Source organism: Crinia signifera, chromosome 8 (assembly GCF_055691185.1).
Source record: "Crinia signifera chromosome 8, ASM5569118v1, whole genome shotgun sequence".
NCBI lineage: Eukaryota > Metazoa > Chordata > Amphibia > Anura > Myobatrachidae > Crinia > Crinia signifera.
In genome coordinates, this window is record NC_139224.1 from 135,246,836 (window position 1) to 135,265,673 (window position 18,838).

At 43.6% G+C, this 18,838-nt stretch overlaps 1 protein-coding gene across 1 annotated transcript in view; it reads right to left on the reverse strand.

Annotated features, from left to right (window-relative positions):
• NMNAT2 (nicotinamide nucleotide adenylyltransferase 2) overlaps positions 1-18,838 on the reverse strand; it is a 44,533-nt gene that overhangs the window by 3,489 nt on the left and 22,206 nt on the right. The window contains exons 2-6 of the mRNA XM_083157213.1: positions 15,100-15,188; positions 10,903-10,970; positions 6,455-6,533; positions 6,014-6,140; positions 1,550-1,630 (exon numbers count right to left, since the gene is read on the reverse strand). Coding sequence (XP_083013339.1) covers positions 1,550-1,630; positions 6,014-6,140; positions 6,455-6,533; positions 10,903-10,970; positions 15,100-15,188 — 444 coding nt within the window. The remainder of the gene's footprint in view (positions 1-1,549; positions 1,631-6,013; positions 6,141-6,454; positions 6,534-10,902; positions 10,971-15,099; positions 15,189-18,838) is intronic.

Genomic DNA, 18,838 nt, shown 5'->3' on the forward strand with positions numbered 1-18,838 from the left:
TTTAAGTAATGGGATTCTCAAACTATTTAATCTCTTATAGACTCTGAAAATACCAATGATAATTGCATGAAATATGTTTTCTTCGGGTGACCCAATAAAAAAAGTTGGCAGAACAAAGGGAAAAAATTGAGAAAACCTTTTATTTTTTGCACCGATGATATTTTGCCAATAATTAGATAACCCCCCTAAGAGTGATTTTTAATGACAGTGGGTAAGTTACTTACTCCTGTCGTTTCCAGCTACCCAATATCACTCATATCAGGCTGTTACTTTGCCAGAGTGCGACTAACCTTATTATCCAATCACTGGTCATCTCACGGCTCGATTACTGCAACACAACATTCTCCTCACTGGCCTCACATGCTCCCATCCCGCTCCCCTACAATCTGTTCCCAGCTCTGCAGCTAGACTTATTGTCCTCTCCTGCTGGTCCACTTCTGCCAAGCCCTTTCAACAAAATCTGCACTCCATTCCCCTACAGAATCCTCTTCAGCTTATCACATCCACGGCCCTCTCTAAATCCACTGCTCCCTACATCTCCAACCTAATCTCCGCACATGCTCCCTCCTGCCCTCCTCTGTTGGCCATTGGCTGTTACCGCTCCTCTACCCTGGTCACTGAATCCAAGATTTTGTTCATGCAGCTCCCTTCACTGGAACGAGTTCCCTCTCTCTATTAGACTGCAAAGATTTAAATGGGCACTGAAAACCCACATGATCATCAAAGTGTACCCTTCTACTGTACATAACCTCGTCTTAAGTCTGCTCTTCCTGCCTTCTGCCTCGCTTACTTCTTGCCATCAAGCCATCTTGCTTGCACCTCTGTCTGTCTCCTCCTTCCTTTGGATTGTAAGTTCCTTGGAGCAGGGCTCGCTTCCCTCCTCACAGCCCTCTTCTCCAGCACTACAGCTCTTTACTGCTCAACAATCATCTCTACCAGTATCTTTTCGCACTCCTCACCATTCAGCCTGCCTCTGGTTGTACTCAGACATCTCCTTTGCTTCCCTACATCTCAGCTGTACTCTATATTGAGGTGCTAATAAATACCTGTGCTCTTTTCTAGGTCTCACTTACTTTAATGTTAAGTTCCGTGTACCCTGTATTGTTGTAATGTGTGCCATACAGTGTGTACGGTGCTGCCAACCACTTGTGGCGCCTTATAAATAAAATGTAGTGATAATAATACTGTCAATATTTTCTTGAACAAATGGAACAAATCTGACTTCTGATGGCTATTTTAAGGTACAAGCGACATGACACACACTAGGCCAATTATCAAAACCAAGCTATAACCATGCGTTATATAGAGATACCCAGCAAAGTGTAATGACGTTTACTCTTATACTTAATAGACTATTTATATTTTCAGAAGAATCCCTATTTATTATTGATCAAATGTATCTTCTCTGCATCTAGAAACTTACAAGTCAATATACCGTACATGTATTCAGTACAGAACAGAAGTTAGACCCATAGCGATGATGTCATTTAACTGAAACACAGTTATTAGTTTATAATCTAGAACAATTGGTTGATGATCTGACACGTACCTACAAATGTCACACGTTGCAGGTTGGGCCGAACACAGCACATACGACTCAGTCCTTCACCAACTTTTCCTAGAATCCTCACTAGACAAAGAACGATTGTACACTTACAGATGTATAAAAGACTGCAACTAATACATATTATACATATTGAGGAACAATACTAATTAAATGCCCTTTAAAATTGATGTATATAAAGCACCATCTTTGTTTTGCATTTACAGTTTTCCGAAGTAACCTATTGCTGCTGTATCTGGTGATGCCTAGGGATTTAGAGGTAGATGTATGGCGCAGTGATAAGGAACGAGAAATGAGCCAGAGGAGAAGTGACCCATGGCAACCAATCAGCTGCTCTGTATATTATGTTAATTATAGATGTTACTTCGGTGCTGATTGGTTGTCTGACTCACATCTTGGACTCACATATTGGATTTAATTTTGCCACATGTCAGTGACTATACTGGCCCCATCCAGCCTGGTCACCTAGGCTCCAATATGGCCATAAGTATATGCATAATTTCGCAATGGACTAACCCAACTATATTGCTGGCTCTCCCATCCATACCTAAGAAAAAACGGTGTCTCCTCAAAGGAGGAACCTACATGACAGCAGTGTCCAATCACAATGATACTGGTTCCGCTGGCCAATGCACGCCACAGCCCCAGCGGCGGACACTAGCATTCCTTATTGTGTCCAATAGCTAAAGTGGTATATTGCAGGGCTGGCAAATCCGACATACAGTATTGTAGACTACTCTACAAACTTGGCCCAATTTGTGGAATAGCATCTGGGTGAGATGGTCACAGAAGAACCCCACCAGACATAAAAAAAAAAAAAAAAAAAAAAAAAAGGTACAAGTAATTTGATAAAGTACTTAAAAATTTAAATTATCTTTCCAGAAGCCGTCAGTACAACCAGAGCCACTAGAAGATACCGACAGCCCCAAGGATTGCCATGACTGAGCCTGTGGGTGCTTTATGTTTGTCTGAAACATTACCTACAGTAAGATGTCCAGACAAGTGCTCGCTTCTCTGCAGCACAGCCTGTTGCCACCAGTTAGCAGCAGCAGCTGAAGACTTTGGGTGAAATTTAATAAGATGAGAGATTCAGAAAGTGAGAGATTTGGTAAGAAATCTCCAGTTTTTTTTAAAGCGGCAATCATTTACACTTCAAAATCAAACTGGTTTTGCAGTGTAAATGATTGCCGCTTTAAAAAAACTGGAGATTTCTTACCAAATCTCTCACTTTCTGAATCTCTCATCTTATTAAATCTCACCCATAGTGTTTATTTACTAAAGATCGATTTTTATTGGTTTCAAATTGGTGGAAATCGATCTCAATCGATGTTGGGTTTCAGAGGCTGAAAGATTTACTAACAGATTATATTTGATATTCATTGTAAAATGTTAGTAAATCTGTTTTGGCTCTCTAACTACAACATCCATTTAAAGTAATTTTCAGTGATTTCTAATGAATTCACTTGACCAACAGTAAATCCGAGGGGTGATTACAAAGTATGCGGCCTAAGCTACATAAATGTATTTGTAGACAATTTAACTGCATTATTTTTCAACATAATTTCCTTGTAGCAGTACACAGAGGCAGAACTCTGGGAGGCAATGGAGTCATCGGTACTTGTGAGTTATCCGGGCTGCCGATTTTGTCCTTAAGTTTGGTTAACTTAAGGACACCCGACCGACGCGATGCCCGCGATTTAGCCCCAAATCGGGGGCATCGCGTCGGTCGTGGCCGTTATAAGGGGCCGCGACGCGATGCCCACGATTTCCCATAGACAGTAATGTTAAAAGACACGATGGACCCGATTTCCCATAGACAGTAATGTTAAAAGACGCGATGGACCCGATTTCCCATAGACAGCAATGTTAAAATAAAATGACCATGTGAAATTGGCCAATATGTTTTTAAAAAAAATGTTTCATGGCCCCCCACCACCGTTAACGCCACCCCGCTATTGACGCCAACCCGAAGCGTGGCGAGCGCAGCGGTACGCGTCCTCCGACCTTTTCATGCCCTACTATCCACTAGGGCGTGGAGTGAGAATAGAATAGTGTGGTGAGCGCAGCGAGCCCCGCGAGGGGACGCGGACACCTGTGAAGCCCGCAAGGGCACGCGGATACCTGTGAAGGTGTCCGCGTCCCCTCGCCACGCTTCGGGCTCGGTGGCTCACTGCGCTCGCCACACTATTCTATTCTCACTCCACGCCCTAGTGGATAGTAGGGCATGAAAAGGTCGGAGGACGCGTACCGCCGCCCCTCGCGGGCTCGCTGCGCTCGCCACGCTTCGGGTTGGCGTCAATAGCGGGGTGGCGTTAACGGTGGTGGGGGGCCATGAAACATTTTTTTTTAAAACATATCCAATGTGAAATGGCCATATTGGCCAATTTCACATGGTCATTTTATTTTAACATTGCTGTCTATGGGAAATCGGGTCCATCACGTCTTTTAACATTACTGTCTATGGGAAATCGGGTCGGAAATCAGGTCCATCGTGTCTTTTAACATTACTGTCTATGGTAAATCGTGGGCATCGCGTCGCGGCTCCTTATAACGGCCACGACCGACGCGATGCCCACGATTTCGGACGCGATGAAAAAATCGGCAGCCCGGATAACTCACAAGTACCGAGTCATCTGCCGCCGGGCTCCTGATCCCAAGGGGGCACCTCTCCTCCCCTTCGAATTTGAATCAGTTAATTGAAAGCAGTTGATATTGTTAATGTGGCTGACTCCCCCTTCTAACATCATTTTTGCAAGTGTCACAACCTGTATTAGATCCCATGACCTTACTGGAGACAGGCACCTTACTGAATGAACTATTTGGGGGGGCACCAATACTTATCTTGCCTCCGGGCAACTGGGATGAACTTACGCCACTGGCAGTACACTCTGCAACCAATGGTTGTGGAGCATACATATGCCTGTCTTGTAGATATCAGAATCTTGTACCCACAAAAACTGATCAACGGTTTCAATGCGGTCATCGTCCGTGGCAAGATCGCAACCACGAGTTCTTTCTTCAGTTTGGGGAAGAGGTAGTAGTCACAGGGTGCCAAATCAGGTGAATATGGTTCATGTTGTTGGAATCCACAATTCTGGATGGCAGTTATGGCCACCAGTGACTTGTGCTGGAGCATGTCTTGATGGAAGAATATCCCTCTTGTCAACTTCCCACATCGATTCTTCTTGATTTTTTGTTGTAGCTGCTTCAACAGTTCAGCATAGTATTTCCCAGTGATAGTTTTACCTATATCAAAGTAGTGCGCCAGCAGCACTCCTTCAGCATCCCAAATGATGGAGGCCATCACCTTGTCCAGCAGACAACACTGACTTTGCTTCTTTGGAGCAAATGATGCCTGATGCTTCCACTGTACTTTAGTCTCAAGTTGGCAGTGATGCTCCCAAATCTCATCCATGGCTGAATAAAGCTCCCAGGATATGCATTTAACAGAACTCGGTTGGTCTTTGCCATGGTTAAATGTTCCCACTTATGATCAATAGTATGAAGTTTTGGGATCCATTGCGCAGAGACCTTTGTCGATTCGTTGTGGATAACTGCATGAACACATTCCTGGGAGTTACACAGATGTATGGTAATGTCTTTGATCTTCTATTATCATGTCATTGATTTTGTCAATGGATTCTTATGTGGTAACGGAACGGGCCTCCTTGGACAGGAATCATCATGAAGACTCTCCTTTCCTTGTTTCAATTCTGCTGCACCCTGCTACAAATTCTGCTGTAAGAAATAGCAGCCTTCCCTAGTGTCATAACCATGTCCTCGTGGAGATCTGTGGGTGCTTAACCCTTTATGACACAATTAGTACTTGGCACTTGTTATGTAATCCTAAAAGGTGGTCAATTGTATGCGACAATATTAAGGACTGTTTAGCAGTATACCCTTTAAGCTGGCCATAAACTTGTCCGATTTGGCCACTTTTCACGCGATTACGCCGGATCGGACTGAGAAATCGGGTGAAAAGTGTCCAAATCAGAGGTGTTTGACATTTGATCCGATCCGATGTGCAGTCCCGTGTTCATCGGATCAGAGTCTGAGATTGGACCTTCTTGCAAGTCCGACCTCCAACACAGGCAGCCTCCCGGCAGTGGGCAATACCACATGCAAAAGGAATGCATGCGATATATCGCAGCAATCCTGCTGCCTGGGAGATTCCCGGCCTGTTCAAGATCATTTTAATGCGACTTCTCCCTCCAAAAAGTCGCATATGCGTATGGGGGCCCTTACAGTGGATCCCTAATATAATGCACACAAGTGCTGGTGGAGACTCCAGGAGCTGGGCCCACCCTAATATTAAGCAGGATAGCGGCAGACAATTTCCTTGTAGTTATTAATGTAAGCTTATTTCCTACATTTCACATGTATTTTCCTTTCTCTTAGTGGATCCCGTTTCTTACTTGTAGTCTGATCACCCTTCTATCACACACTTGCCTGCAGTGGGTTTGTTGGTAAGATTGTTATTCTGGTAGACAGGCTGCGATGACTGGTTCAGGGAGTTGCCAATCACTGGTGTGACAGAGGGAGTGTTCACATTAGACAGGATGCAGCCAGTTACTCTCTGCAATAGAACAAAGAGAAGATTACAGTACACCATTACATCATACATCTACATTATTAAACATACCTTCTCAGTTAGAAATAGTTCCCAGCACAATTAACCATTAATTAATAATAACTAGCGATGCATTATAATAGATTATGAATTAATGCCTTTTTCTTGACTTTTAAACTGATAGCTTCCCATAGTATAATCAGTAAGTCTGCGGCCACTGCAATCATTTACCGTCAGATCACTGAGCGAGGATGTAACTACACTTGTCACTGACCGATTTCCATCTAGGTGTGTTTACATACAAAAATGACTTGTCTCACCTTCATGAGGTCTCGGTGATGCTCCAAAACACTGCAGGTTGTCTGCCAAGTATCCTGGTAGCACTCCCACGGGTCTACACTGCATACAGGAAAGAGCACTTATAGCACCACAGGCTTGGACAGATAAACATTACAAGCACGTGACAGAAACAATGCCCAGAAAAAGTTGGTTTGTAAAATATGGGACTGTCATGGTTCTGTTCCTCCAAGGGTTATGGGGTTAAAGGCCAGTCAATAGGCCGACACCAAATGGTCAACATGGATTATGTTGGCATAGACAAAATGTCGACACAAGCAGAAAGCAGACATGTCAGCAGTCGACACATGAAAAGGTTGGGAGAAGTTTTCCGTGGGTTATTTTGTGTGTGAATTTGTAGCTTTCATCACAAGGACCCCAGATTAATGTACTGCTTTGCTGGTCATTCCCAATCAGGAGTCCACATGGATGGCAATGTATGAAAAACTTCTAAAGAAAAGAAGAAATGTGTTGACCATTGCCATGTTGACCTTTTGCTTTTATCGACTTTATGTGTGTCGTCCATATGGTCTCGACCTATAGACTGTTGACCTATCCCTTAGAATACAACACCTACATATAATCTGCCATCCTCTAGGATACCTACACCTACATATAATCTGCCATCCTCTAGGATACCTACACCTACATATAATCTGCCATCCTCTAGGATACCTACACCTACATATACTCTGCCAACCTCTAGGATACCTACACCTACATATACTCTGCCAACCTCTAGGATACCTACACCTACATATACTCTGCCAACCTCTAGGATACGTACACCTACATATACTCTGCCAACCTCTAGGATACCTACACCTACATATACTCTGCCAACCTCTAGGATACCTACACCTACATATACTCTGCCAACCTCTAGGATACCTACACCTACATATACTCTGCCAACCTCTAGAATACTGACATATACTCTGAAATCCCCTAGAATATGACACCTACAGTACATATACTCTGCTATCCTCTAGAATTCCTACACCTACAGTACGTATACTCTGCCATCCTCTACAATATGACACCTACATACACTCTGCCATCCTCTAGAATTCCTTCACCTACAGTATGTATACTCTGCCATCCTCTACAATATGACACCTACATACACTCTGCCATCCTCTAGAATTCCTTCACCTACAGTACGTATACTCTGCCATCCTCTAGAATATGACACCTACATACACTCTGCTATCCTCTAGAATTCCTATACCTACATTACGTATACTCTGCCATCCTCTAGAATATGACACCTACATACACTCTGCTATCCTCTAGAATTCCTTCACCTACAGTATGTATACTCTGCCATCCTCTAGAATATGACACCTACATACACTCTGCCATCCTCTAGAATTCCTTCACCTACAGTACGTATACTCTGCCATTCCCTAGAATATGACACCTACATACACTCTGCTATCCTTTATAATACCTACACATACATTTACTCTGCCATTCCCTAGAATACGACACCTACATATACTCTGCCATCCTCTATAACACAAGTTCTCAAACTCGGTCCTCATGACCCCACACAGTGCATGTTTTGCAGGTCTCCTCACAAAATTGTAAGTGAAGTCATTAGCTACACCTGTGGTTCTTTTAAATTGGGTCAGTGAGTAATGAGTACACCTGTGAACCTGTCGGTTGTCCTGGAAAATATGAACTGTGTGGGGTCCTGAGGACCGAGTTTCAGAACCAATGCTCTAGAACAGCGGTTCCCAAACTGTGGGTCCTGACCCCAAAGTGGGTCCCGACCTTCTAATCATGGGGTCACGAATCCATGTTGCTGACTATCAGGCTGATGACTTTTCTAATATCAGTCAGTGATTCAAAAATCTGTTGAATTGTCTGTTATTTTAGACTCTTCAATTCATTTTGTGCCTCCACAATGCTGCCATGTATGTGCTGTCTGCTGACTACACATGTCATGTGATGACCTGCAGTAACTTGCTGGGGTCCTGTAATTATTTCTATTGTTTGATAGGGTCCCGGAGCGAAATAGTTTTAGGACCCCTGCTCTAGAATTCCGACCCTTAAATATACTCTACCAACCTCTAAAATACCTACAAATACTCCCCTACACATTCCTACTCGCCTACACATTCCTACTCGCCTACACATTTCTACTCCCCTACACAATCCTACTCGCCTACACAATTCTACTCCCCTACACAATTCTACTCCCCTACACATTCCTACTCGCCTACACATTCCTATTCGCCTACACATTTCTACTCCCCTACACAATCCTACTCGCCTACACATTCCTACTCCCCTACACATTCCTACTCGCCTACACATTTATACTCCCCTACACAATCCTCGCCTACACATTCCTACTCGCCTACACATTCCTACTCCCCTACACATTCCTACTCGCCTACACATTCCTACTCGCCTACACATTCCTACTCCCCTACACATTCCTACTTGCCTACACATTCCTACTCCCCTACACATTCCTACTTCCCTCCACATTCCTACTTACTTACACATTCCTACTCGCCTACACATGGATACTTACCTATATATTCCTACTCGCCTACACATTCCTACTTGCCTACAAATTCCTATTCGCTTACACATTCCTACTCAATTACACATTCCTACTCAATTACACATTCCTACTCACCTACACATTCCTACTCACCTACACATTCCTACTCAATTACACATTCCTACTCACCTACACATTCCTACTCGCCTACACATTACTACTCCCCTACACATTACTACTCGCCTACACATTCCTACTCCCCTACACGTTCCTACTCGCCTACACATTACCACTTGTCTACACATTCCTACTTGCCTACACATTCCTACTCGCCTACACATTCCTACTCGCCTACACATTCCTACTCCCCTACACATTCCTACTCCCCTACACATTCCTACTTCCCTCCACATTCCTACTTACTTACACATTCCTACTTGCTTACACATTCCTACTCGCCTACACATTCCTACCCGCCTACACATTCCTACTCGCCTACACATTCCTACTCGCCTACACATTCCTACTCCCCTACACATTCCTACTTCCCTCCACATTCCTACTTACTTACACATTCCTACTTGCTTACACATTCCTACTCGCCTACACATTCCTACCCGCCTACACATTTCTACTCGCCTACACATGGATACTTACCTATATATTCCTACTCGCCTACACATTCCTACTTGCCTACAAATTCCTATTCGCTTACACATTCCTACTCGCCTACACATTCCTACTCAATTACACATTCCTACTCAATTACACATTCCTACTCAATTACACATTCCTACTCACCTACACATTCCTACTCCCCTACACATTCCTACTCGCCTACACATTCCTACTCCCCTACACGTTCCTACTCACCTACACATTCCTACTCCCCTACACATTCCTACTCCCCTACACATTCCTACTCGCCTACACATTCCTACTCCATTACACATTCCTACTCCCCTACACATTCCTACTCTCCTACACATTCCTATTCGCTTACACATTCCTACTCCCCTACACATTCCTACTCGCCTACACATTCCTACTCCCCTACACATTCCTACTCCCCTACACATTCCTACTCGCCTACACATTCCTACTCGCCTACACATTCCTACTCACCTACACATTCCTACTCCCCTACACATTCCTACTCCCCTACACATTCCTACTCGCCTACACATTCCTACTCGCCTACACATTCCTACTCCCCTACGCATTCCTATTTGCTTACACATTCCTACTCACCTACACATTCCTACTCACCTACACATTCCTACTCCCCTACACATTCCTACTCGCCTACACATTCCTATTTGCTTACACATTCCTACTCACCTACACATTCCTACTCCCCTACACATTCCTACTCCCCTACACATTCCTACTCGCCTACACATTCCTACTCGCCTACACATTCCTACTCGCCTACACATTCCTACTCCCCTACACATTCCTACTCCCCTACACATTCCTACTCCCCTACACATTCCTACTCCCCTACACATTCCTACTCGCCTACACATTCCTACTCGCCTACACATTCCTACTCCCCTACGCATTCCTATTTGCTTACACATTCCTACTCACCTACACATTCCTACTCACCTACACATTCCTACTCCCCTACACATTCCTACTCGCCTACACATTCCTATTTGCTTACACATTCCTACTCACCTACACATTCCTACTCCCCTACACATTCCTACTCGCCTACACATTCCTACTCGCCTACACATTCCTACTCGCCTACACATTCCTACTCCCCTACACATTCCTACTCCCCTACACATTCCTACTCCCCTACGCATTCCTATTTGCTTACACATGGCTACTGACCTAATGCCATTACCTGTAATATTGCTAGCTCCTAATTGCCACCATGTGTCCAAAATCTAGTCTTACCGAATCCAGTCGGAGTTCTGCACAGCTAGCTGGCACATAGTGAGACGATGACGACTTGAGACCAACCCCTAAAGAACAGACACAGGCAATAAACTCATGATTATGAAATAAATTGTATAGTATTAGTATTACATGCGAACACACATTCACAGATAACAATACTGTACATAATGTTATGCATGATTGACTGTAACATGTTACATTTTTATTTTTGAAAGACTATACTGAACTATATTTTAAAAGCGAAGATATTTTCCTGTTGAGTAATGTTTGGTTCTCCCATGACTAAGAATAGCTGACAACATATCGCTTAATAATGCATTTTTATCATGGGACTGTGTTTTTGGCCTGTGAATCGGGATACAGTCATAGTGTCGACACCACTTAGGTCGACATTCATTAGGTTGACACCGTTGGGTCGACAGGTGGCAAGGTCAACAGGTGTCTAGGTCGACATGGGTGAAGGTCGACAGGTGTCAAGGTCGACATGGGTCTAGGTCGACACAGAGTTGGGTCGACATGGGTTATGTCGACAGGTCGGAAGGTCGACTTGGTTTTTTTACTGTTTTTTTGAGCCGAGATGTAGTGGAATTCCGCTTTACTATGTTAACACTAGATTCAATAGGGCTGACGTAAGATCCGTGCAGGAGCCCACTGTTTTTCATGGTCATCAAACAGGCGTCAATTCTCTACATGTCCATAACGCTCCCATGACACTCCAACAAGACCATACAGCTTCATGTGATTGCAGTGTCACCGCCCAGATCCCACCCCAAAATGCCTAAGTCACAGTAAAGCAGATCCAAGTTCTGTCCAAACATTTACAAAGTGTAAAATGCAAATCTGCCTGTATACTGTGATAAAGGTCACCCTACGAATATATGGTTATGTCAAGCAGAAATGTGGAGACAGATGTACACAATGAAATGCCAGGCTGATAACAAGTTGTGACAAGCATATTTTTCCTCTAACACATTTTGAGGAGCCAATCAGGCCAATTCCGCTGCAACATACATTAGGTGAATCGCCAAGTCCATCAGTGAAAGTGGAACTAACGTGTCCTTGCCAGAGGCTGGCGGAATAGTACACTACAGTTTATGAGGCCTTGTTACAATTTATCATTAGATATAAAAGTGATCTACATTGTGAGGTTATAACGGACCCACTGCTGAGCTGAAATCAAAACTAAAATATTACAGCATGCAAATGGATGTGCACGCTGACACATGCAAGGGTATGGGCGGAAAAGCATTTAATGGTCGCCAACCACCTAATGATACCCCCCCCCCCCCCCCCCCCATTCGCAAATAAAAGTCAGACTAAATTGACTTTATTTGGCTCAGAAATGTCCAAGAACCGGGCGGACACTGACATCACGTGACACGCCCAGGAGACGGCGTCCCCATGCGTCAGCCCCATGTCCTCCCCCTGCCTGCCCCCCTCCATGCAAATGCCTCGGTGACTGTGCACACGTGTATATTTGCCGATACGCATGTGTAGAGCCGCACAATCGCTGTGGCCCGATTGATCCTGAATCAGATCCTATAATTTGGAGGCTTCAGGATAGATAACAACATTTCTACCACTACTGATTACATGACACTGGTGGATCCTTGTGAGCTTCAGTGACCATTCCGAACACGCCACTGATTGAAGGAAACACCAATAGGCAAAGCTACAGGAAGAGTGTGTATGGCTGGATGCATATTATGGGCCTGATTCTTAGTCATTGTGCATGACCTCATTGTGTATACCTCTATGAGCCCTTCCCTGGTGTACAGCTGTGAGTCTCAATGTGCAAGGACTGAGATACTACTTGGTCAATCCTAAGATGCTGAGATAGGTCATCTTTAGACTTAACAATCAATGGCACCTTCAGGTGAGCGTATGGCTTCCATTATGAGCATGGGTTAACCGCCTGGGTCTGAACAGCCACCTCCCTGTCACCGCCTGGGAACATCCAGCACATTTCCAATATACTGTAGATACCGCGCATCTCAACATCTGTGTGTAAACCCCATAGGGTGCTTGCACTGTGCAACTTTTTGGAAACTTAGACGCATGATGCACAGTTGCAAAACATCAAACATTTGTGCAAATATCAGCATTATGTGCCAATTACCCCCCGCGTCTCATAGCCAGTGCATTCAGTGGTGGTCCTCATCAGGGCCGCTGAGAGGGGGAAGGGGGGGGGAGCGGGTACAGGCTTGCTGGAGGGCCCTGGTCCAAACCCCCCCCCATACCTTCCCCCTCAGTCCACAGCATGTGCTGTGCTGTTCAGCATGAGCGTCTCACTGACTGCATGAGAGCTCATGCTGAGCCTCCTGTCAGCACAGCACATGCTGTAGGTGTGTGCTGCTGCTGTGGTGGGGTGGGGTGGGGGTGGGGGGGGTGGGGGGGGGGGGAACGACTTTAGAGTGTTTTTTCATCTGCCTTAAACATTTTGGGGGTGTGGCCTAATCGCGTTAGGTGGCCATGCCCCCCATGATTAGGACATGCCTCCAAAATTTTACTCGGCTACCCTGGTCCTCATCGGGTAGTTCCAGAAACTGGAAGAAATCAATTTAGAAACAAATAAAAACTCGTATCTGCCCAATTATGCTGAGTGTTGGGGCTACCAGAAATCTTGGGTCAATGAGGTTGGTAACTGCAGCTGAGTACCGCCACCTTTCTATTTGGGTACCAGAACCTTTTCTGTATAGAAAATACAGCACTGCTCAGACCAAGGTCAGCAAGTTTCCCCCAAAAATAGACACAGGCAAAATTAGATAGTAATAGAAATAGCTTAACACGGGGGAATATAGAGCATTAGAAATGAAAGATAATCAATGCAGCGCTCTATACAGAGACGGATGATTGGGGGAGAGAGCTAAGAGCAGGATGGGAGGAGGGAGAGGTAAGCTGGCTGCACTGGATGAAGCACATTAGAAACAGCTGAAGGCAGAATGGGAGGAGAATGATCACTTGGTACCAAGAACAATAAGAGCAGTTATCATGAGCTAGATGATGGATATCTGATACAAATGCAATACAACAGAATCTGTATATCTAGTGTATGGAATGAGACAGAACGTGCTGAGGGTTGCAGCAATGATTGACAGCTATAGTCACTGATATGTGCAAAAATCCTTTAATTCGCTCAGACATCATTTTCCTCCATTGTCTTATATAACACAGAGGGAAGGAATATGACATCCAGACAGCTGACAATATTTTGTGCTATGATGAAACAGCTCAGTAATTGTCACATAAAGCTACAAGGTTACCCAGCTGCGCAGCAGCATTACTTCACATTCAATGCACCTCATTAATGTATGGCACAGTGTATGCTGATGAGAACACTTTGGGTTTGCACTTAAGTGCCCTGCTGATAGGACCAATTTATACCACAGTATACAACTATGGGGCTGATTCTGAGTAAGGAGAAAGACCAAGAAAGTAAAGTACTTTGTATCTGGAACATACCAGGTTGCAATGCAAGGGGTGTACTATAAATACACTTATTTTTGCATGCAGGATACAAATGCTGGACAGTGTAACATGGATTTAAGTGCATACTGACTTGTTGTAGGTGTGCTCTCTGCTTTTGGTGGACTGAGAGGCAGAAAAACAGGCTGTTGCTAGGCAACATACAAACAAAGCAGCCGTTCGGTCGAGTCCGAATTCGGCACTGTTTTCTGTGGTGGCGAGTTTGCGCATTTGCGAATATGCACATGACCAAACTCCCTATGTGAACTCCTTCAGCGAGTATCAAACTTGCTGAGGCATTCGCACTGTCAGGGCAGGAAGGGGGCTGCAACAGGAGAACGCTCAGCCTTTTATAGGCATCCCCCTAAAAACTCATGGAACACAGGCATGTTGATGTCTGCATCGGGCGAGTGGCTGACATCACATGACGACAGTGCTCCCCTCCAATTGGGCGATCTCTGACCATCTGAAGTATTGACTTATTTTTCAGAACAAAGGCTGCAGAAATCATTCTATGGTCAGCGACCATCAAATATTTTCTCGTCCATTCGGGTAACTGGTCTGAATCATCCTCAAAGTGCCACAGTCTTACCAATGTATTCAGAATGATTCTGTCAGCAACTGCAATTTGCACGCTATAATCAGTACGAAATAAACAGATATTGTTTGTGTCACTGTGCCTTTAATCATTATATAATTGGTGTAAGTAACCAGCACATAAGACTTTACCTGCTTCCCATAAGAGTCGTGCACAGGGGAGATGATTCCTCCAATCACAATGAACCTTCCAGTCTTATGCAGGAAATCCCGCGCTCTCTCTGTAAACAACAAATCCGCCATCAGTCAGTGCGCAATCACAGGCACAAGTTCCACTTATCATTAACAATGACATAAATCAAGTAAACAAAAAGATAACGTTAAAACTAAATTCCTTACGTATCTCCTATATTTTATAAATGAAAATCTATTTTTAACTTACAGCATATTCCCCCTTTATCCCAACTAGCATTAAATAAGTCGTATTTTATTTTTACATATAAAATAGCTAAAAACACACTGCACACATGACAATATAGGTGATGGAAGACCGATATTACAGAGACCAAAGTATGGGTATGTGATGATGATAACAATGAGCCATTATCTGATTACACACAACTGAATATGCTGGCGCTACATAAACAAAGGCTTATAAATAAATGTAATGTCTATGCAGCATAAAACTCCAACAGTATAATACCCCGTTTTCACTGCCGCAAAAACCCGGGTATTTGCCAGGGCGAGCAGTAATTTCCTGTGTCCTGTCTCAGTGTGAAAGGGTCTTTGTGAAATTCCAGGTGTTATGCCCTGGGAATTACACACAGGTTTTTTGCAGGGTTATTCCTGGGTAATACACGGGTGTATGGCAGTATGAACAGGCTAGACCTGGGTTTTTCTCACAAAATGCAAAAAGCAAGTTCATTGCATTGCTCAAAGCTGCTTTTTCAACAGCCAATCAAAGATACTTTTTAAACATCCAATCAAAGCTGCTCTTAGATGCCACACACTTGATGGCAGGCATACCAGGGGAAACAGTGTGAACGGGGCAAACATGGGAATTTCCCGGGTCTAAGGTGCAGTATGAATGGGGCTGTAGAGCTGAGATGCTCTGTGCACTGCCAAAAACACGGGAACAAAAACCCGGGATTTTGCAGGGGCGGCAATGAGAACGCAGCATAAGATAATTGCATGGTGCAGGTTACTAAAGCCTACATGTAATAACATATGAATATGGGCCCTTTCTGATTTTGCTTCTTTCTTTTATAAATGTCCTGTTATAGATAGATAGATAGATAGATAGATAGATAGATAGATAGATCAAGATTCAAAAAGTGATAAAATGGAGAGTGATATACAACCAGCCAGCCAATGCTATCCTGGCCATTTCCAATTGCCGGAGTTCAGCTTTGGTCCTCATAGAAATATTCACAAGTAAAATGAACCAGACAAATCTGAGAAAATTCAGCAACTATTTCATGATTATACCTCACCCTTTCCCACTTCAATATTATCATCAGTAGAATTCATGATCCATTGGCATGATTACCATTTTGCATTAATTGTATTACAAACACAGTGGTCCTCCACTTACATAGAAAAGCAAATATGGTAGAATTCCGGGTGTGGTGTTATTGTTTTGTTGGAAGACTTTTGCCCTATTCAGTGCTTGGCCCCTTGTAGGATTATTTTGATCTCAGTGAGATGTACAAAGCAGTGGTGGGAACTGGTGACACTGTTTACATATGTTTTACAGTTTATAATCAATAATCTGTTGTAATTATTTAGCCCACCATCCATGCAGAACTAAGGAGCCTGATTTTTCCAATTTTACAGGACTCAGACACCTTTATCAAACACCTTTGATGAAGCTGCTAGCTTGTGCAGGGAAACGCGTCAGGTGTTTGCCATTGGATCTGAAAGACCAATCTGGGTACTTGCCTAGGATTCATTCCATACAAGGAGGACGTTATCTACTCTAAAGGTGGACTATTCTGTAGGAGGAACTGCATTTTACCAGTAAGGCTGATTGCGCAATTTTCACAAGGATTACATTTGGACTGCATACATCTAAGGATTACCTTTTCATCCAACTTGTGGCGACCTGCCTGGTAAATATATAAAAACCTCCAGAGATACCCCTTTATCCCTCCATATACAACTGGAAAATATGGCTACTTTATATGTCCCCCAGACCCATCGTATATTGATGTGGCTGCTCTAAAACCTCAGACCAATTTCAACTATCACTGTGCCTTTTATCAATGCGGTATTATTTCCTGTATTTTATTATTGTGTATTAAAAGTGTTTAATTTTAAAATTGTCTAGCGCTACTTTTTATGCTTATGGGGTACCCCCATTAGCATATTTTCTGGATTTTTCTTTTTTGTGAGGACTGTCTATCCTCTAAAATAAAGCAACTGCAATAAAGAGAACACATCCTATCAAGCGCTCAGAAACATAACTTTGATTATTTCTTCTGGTTCCCCTGTCCCAGCACGCTGTCAGTTGTAACTAGAGCGCCTTCTAAGAGTACCAGTCAGCGTGCCCGGAGTGGAGGTGATAACGCACTTTGGCAGCAAGAGAGGACAGTGCCATTAGTGTGTGCAACGTGTCCCTGGGTCCCGGCAGCTATCCCCATTGGAGGGAGCTGTTATTCACCGCCAGAGAGTTCCCTGTATATAGCGCCGCAAAGCTTGTACCCCTGGCAAAAAAACACGTACACCTGGCAATGAGCATGTATCCAGGCAACAAGTGTGCAACCCCTGGCATCAAGCAAGCCCTTAGCAACGAGCATGTAGGTTAGCGGCACTTGTGTGGCATAATGTCTAATTACGGTGTGTGGTATATGTAATGGGCATTATGGCATTTGGTATAATATGTAATAGGTATTACAGCATGGCATAATGTGTAATGGGAGTTACAGTGTGTGGCATAACATGTAATGGGTGTAATGGGTGTGTGACATGTAGTAGGCATTACGGTGTAAATTTTTGCACACAATGTCTGTATTATTTAGTATGTGTTTCGTGGTGTGGGCTGAGAAACATTTTTAACTGCAATGAGTGACAATAGGCGGTGTTAAACACTCCCCTCTGACAGTGCAGCGCCTAACTTTTTTATATTGCGAAGACCCCGCACCCAGCTACTTCTTGATGCCACCCTGCTGGAAAATATTTATGGGGAGAACACTGTATTAACTTCTAGAAGTAGCTAAATAAATAAGTAGATTCTGACTGGCTAAGAAAGGGTGCAAGTACCATTTAGACTAATAATAACGGAGCCATTTGCCTTTTCTTCAATCGAACTCCCCATACTCCTTTCCTTTTTCACCCAGCTTTGTCTTTTATCTTTCTTCTTTCATTCTTTACCAGTTGGATCCCCAGGCAAAGCTGTTTTTAGTTCCCACTCTATATTGATGCTGCTAATTAAGTCTGTTTATTAGTGAATAGTGGGAACTAATGAATATTGCTATAAATATTATCAAAGGCAATGAACCTTTTACAGCAAAAACAAATGAAGTCCAAACAACACAGGTTCTTGTTGAGCTGCAATTCTTATTATGTTGATGTCAATTTTAACTAAATAATACAATAACACAATAATGGCTGCAACAGTCGAATGCCAAATGTGTACATTCATCATATTAAAGATCAGCTTGGATACCAGGATTTTGAAATCTAAAATATTATTTACCAACTAACACAGATGAAGCTGCAATTGATTGAATTGACAAAGAGATGTGTTGCTATGAGAAGCTGAGCTGTTGGTTGGTCTCTAGGACTGGATGCGGACACCCCGCTGATAACACAGCTGAACGTCAGCCAGGAATCAGCAGACTTGTTTCAGCACCAGCACTCTGGACAGATCCCAGCTGGGTACTGCTACGACAATGGTGAGCAATAAGCCTGTATTATAAGGATTCAAGTG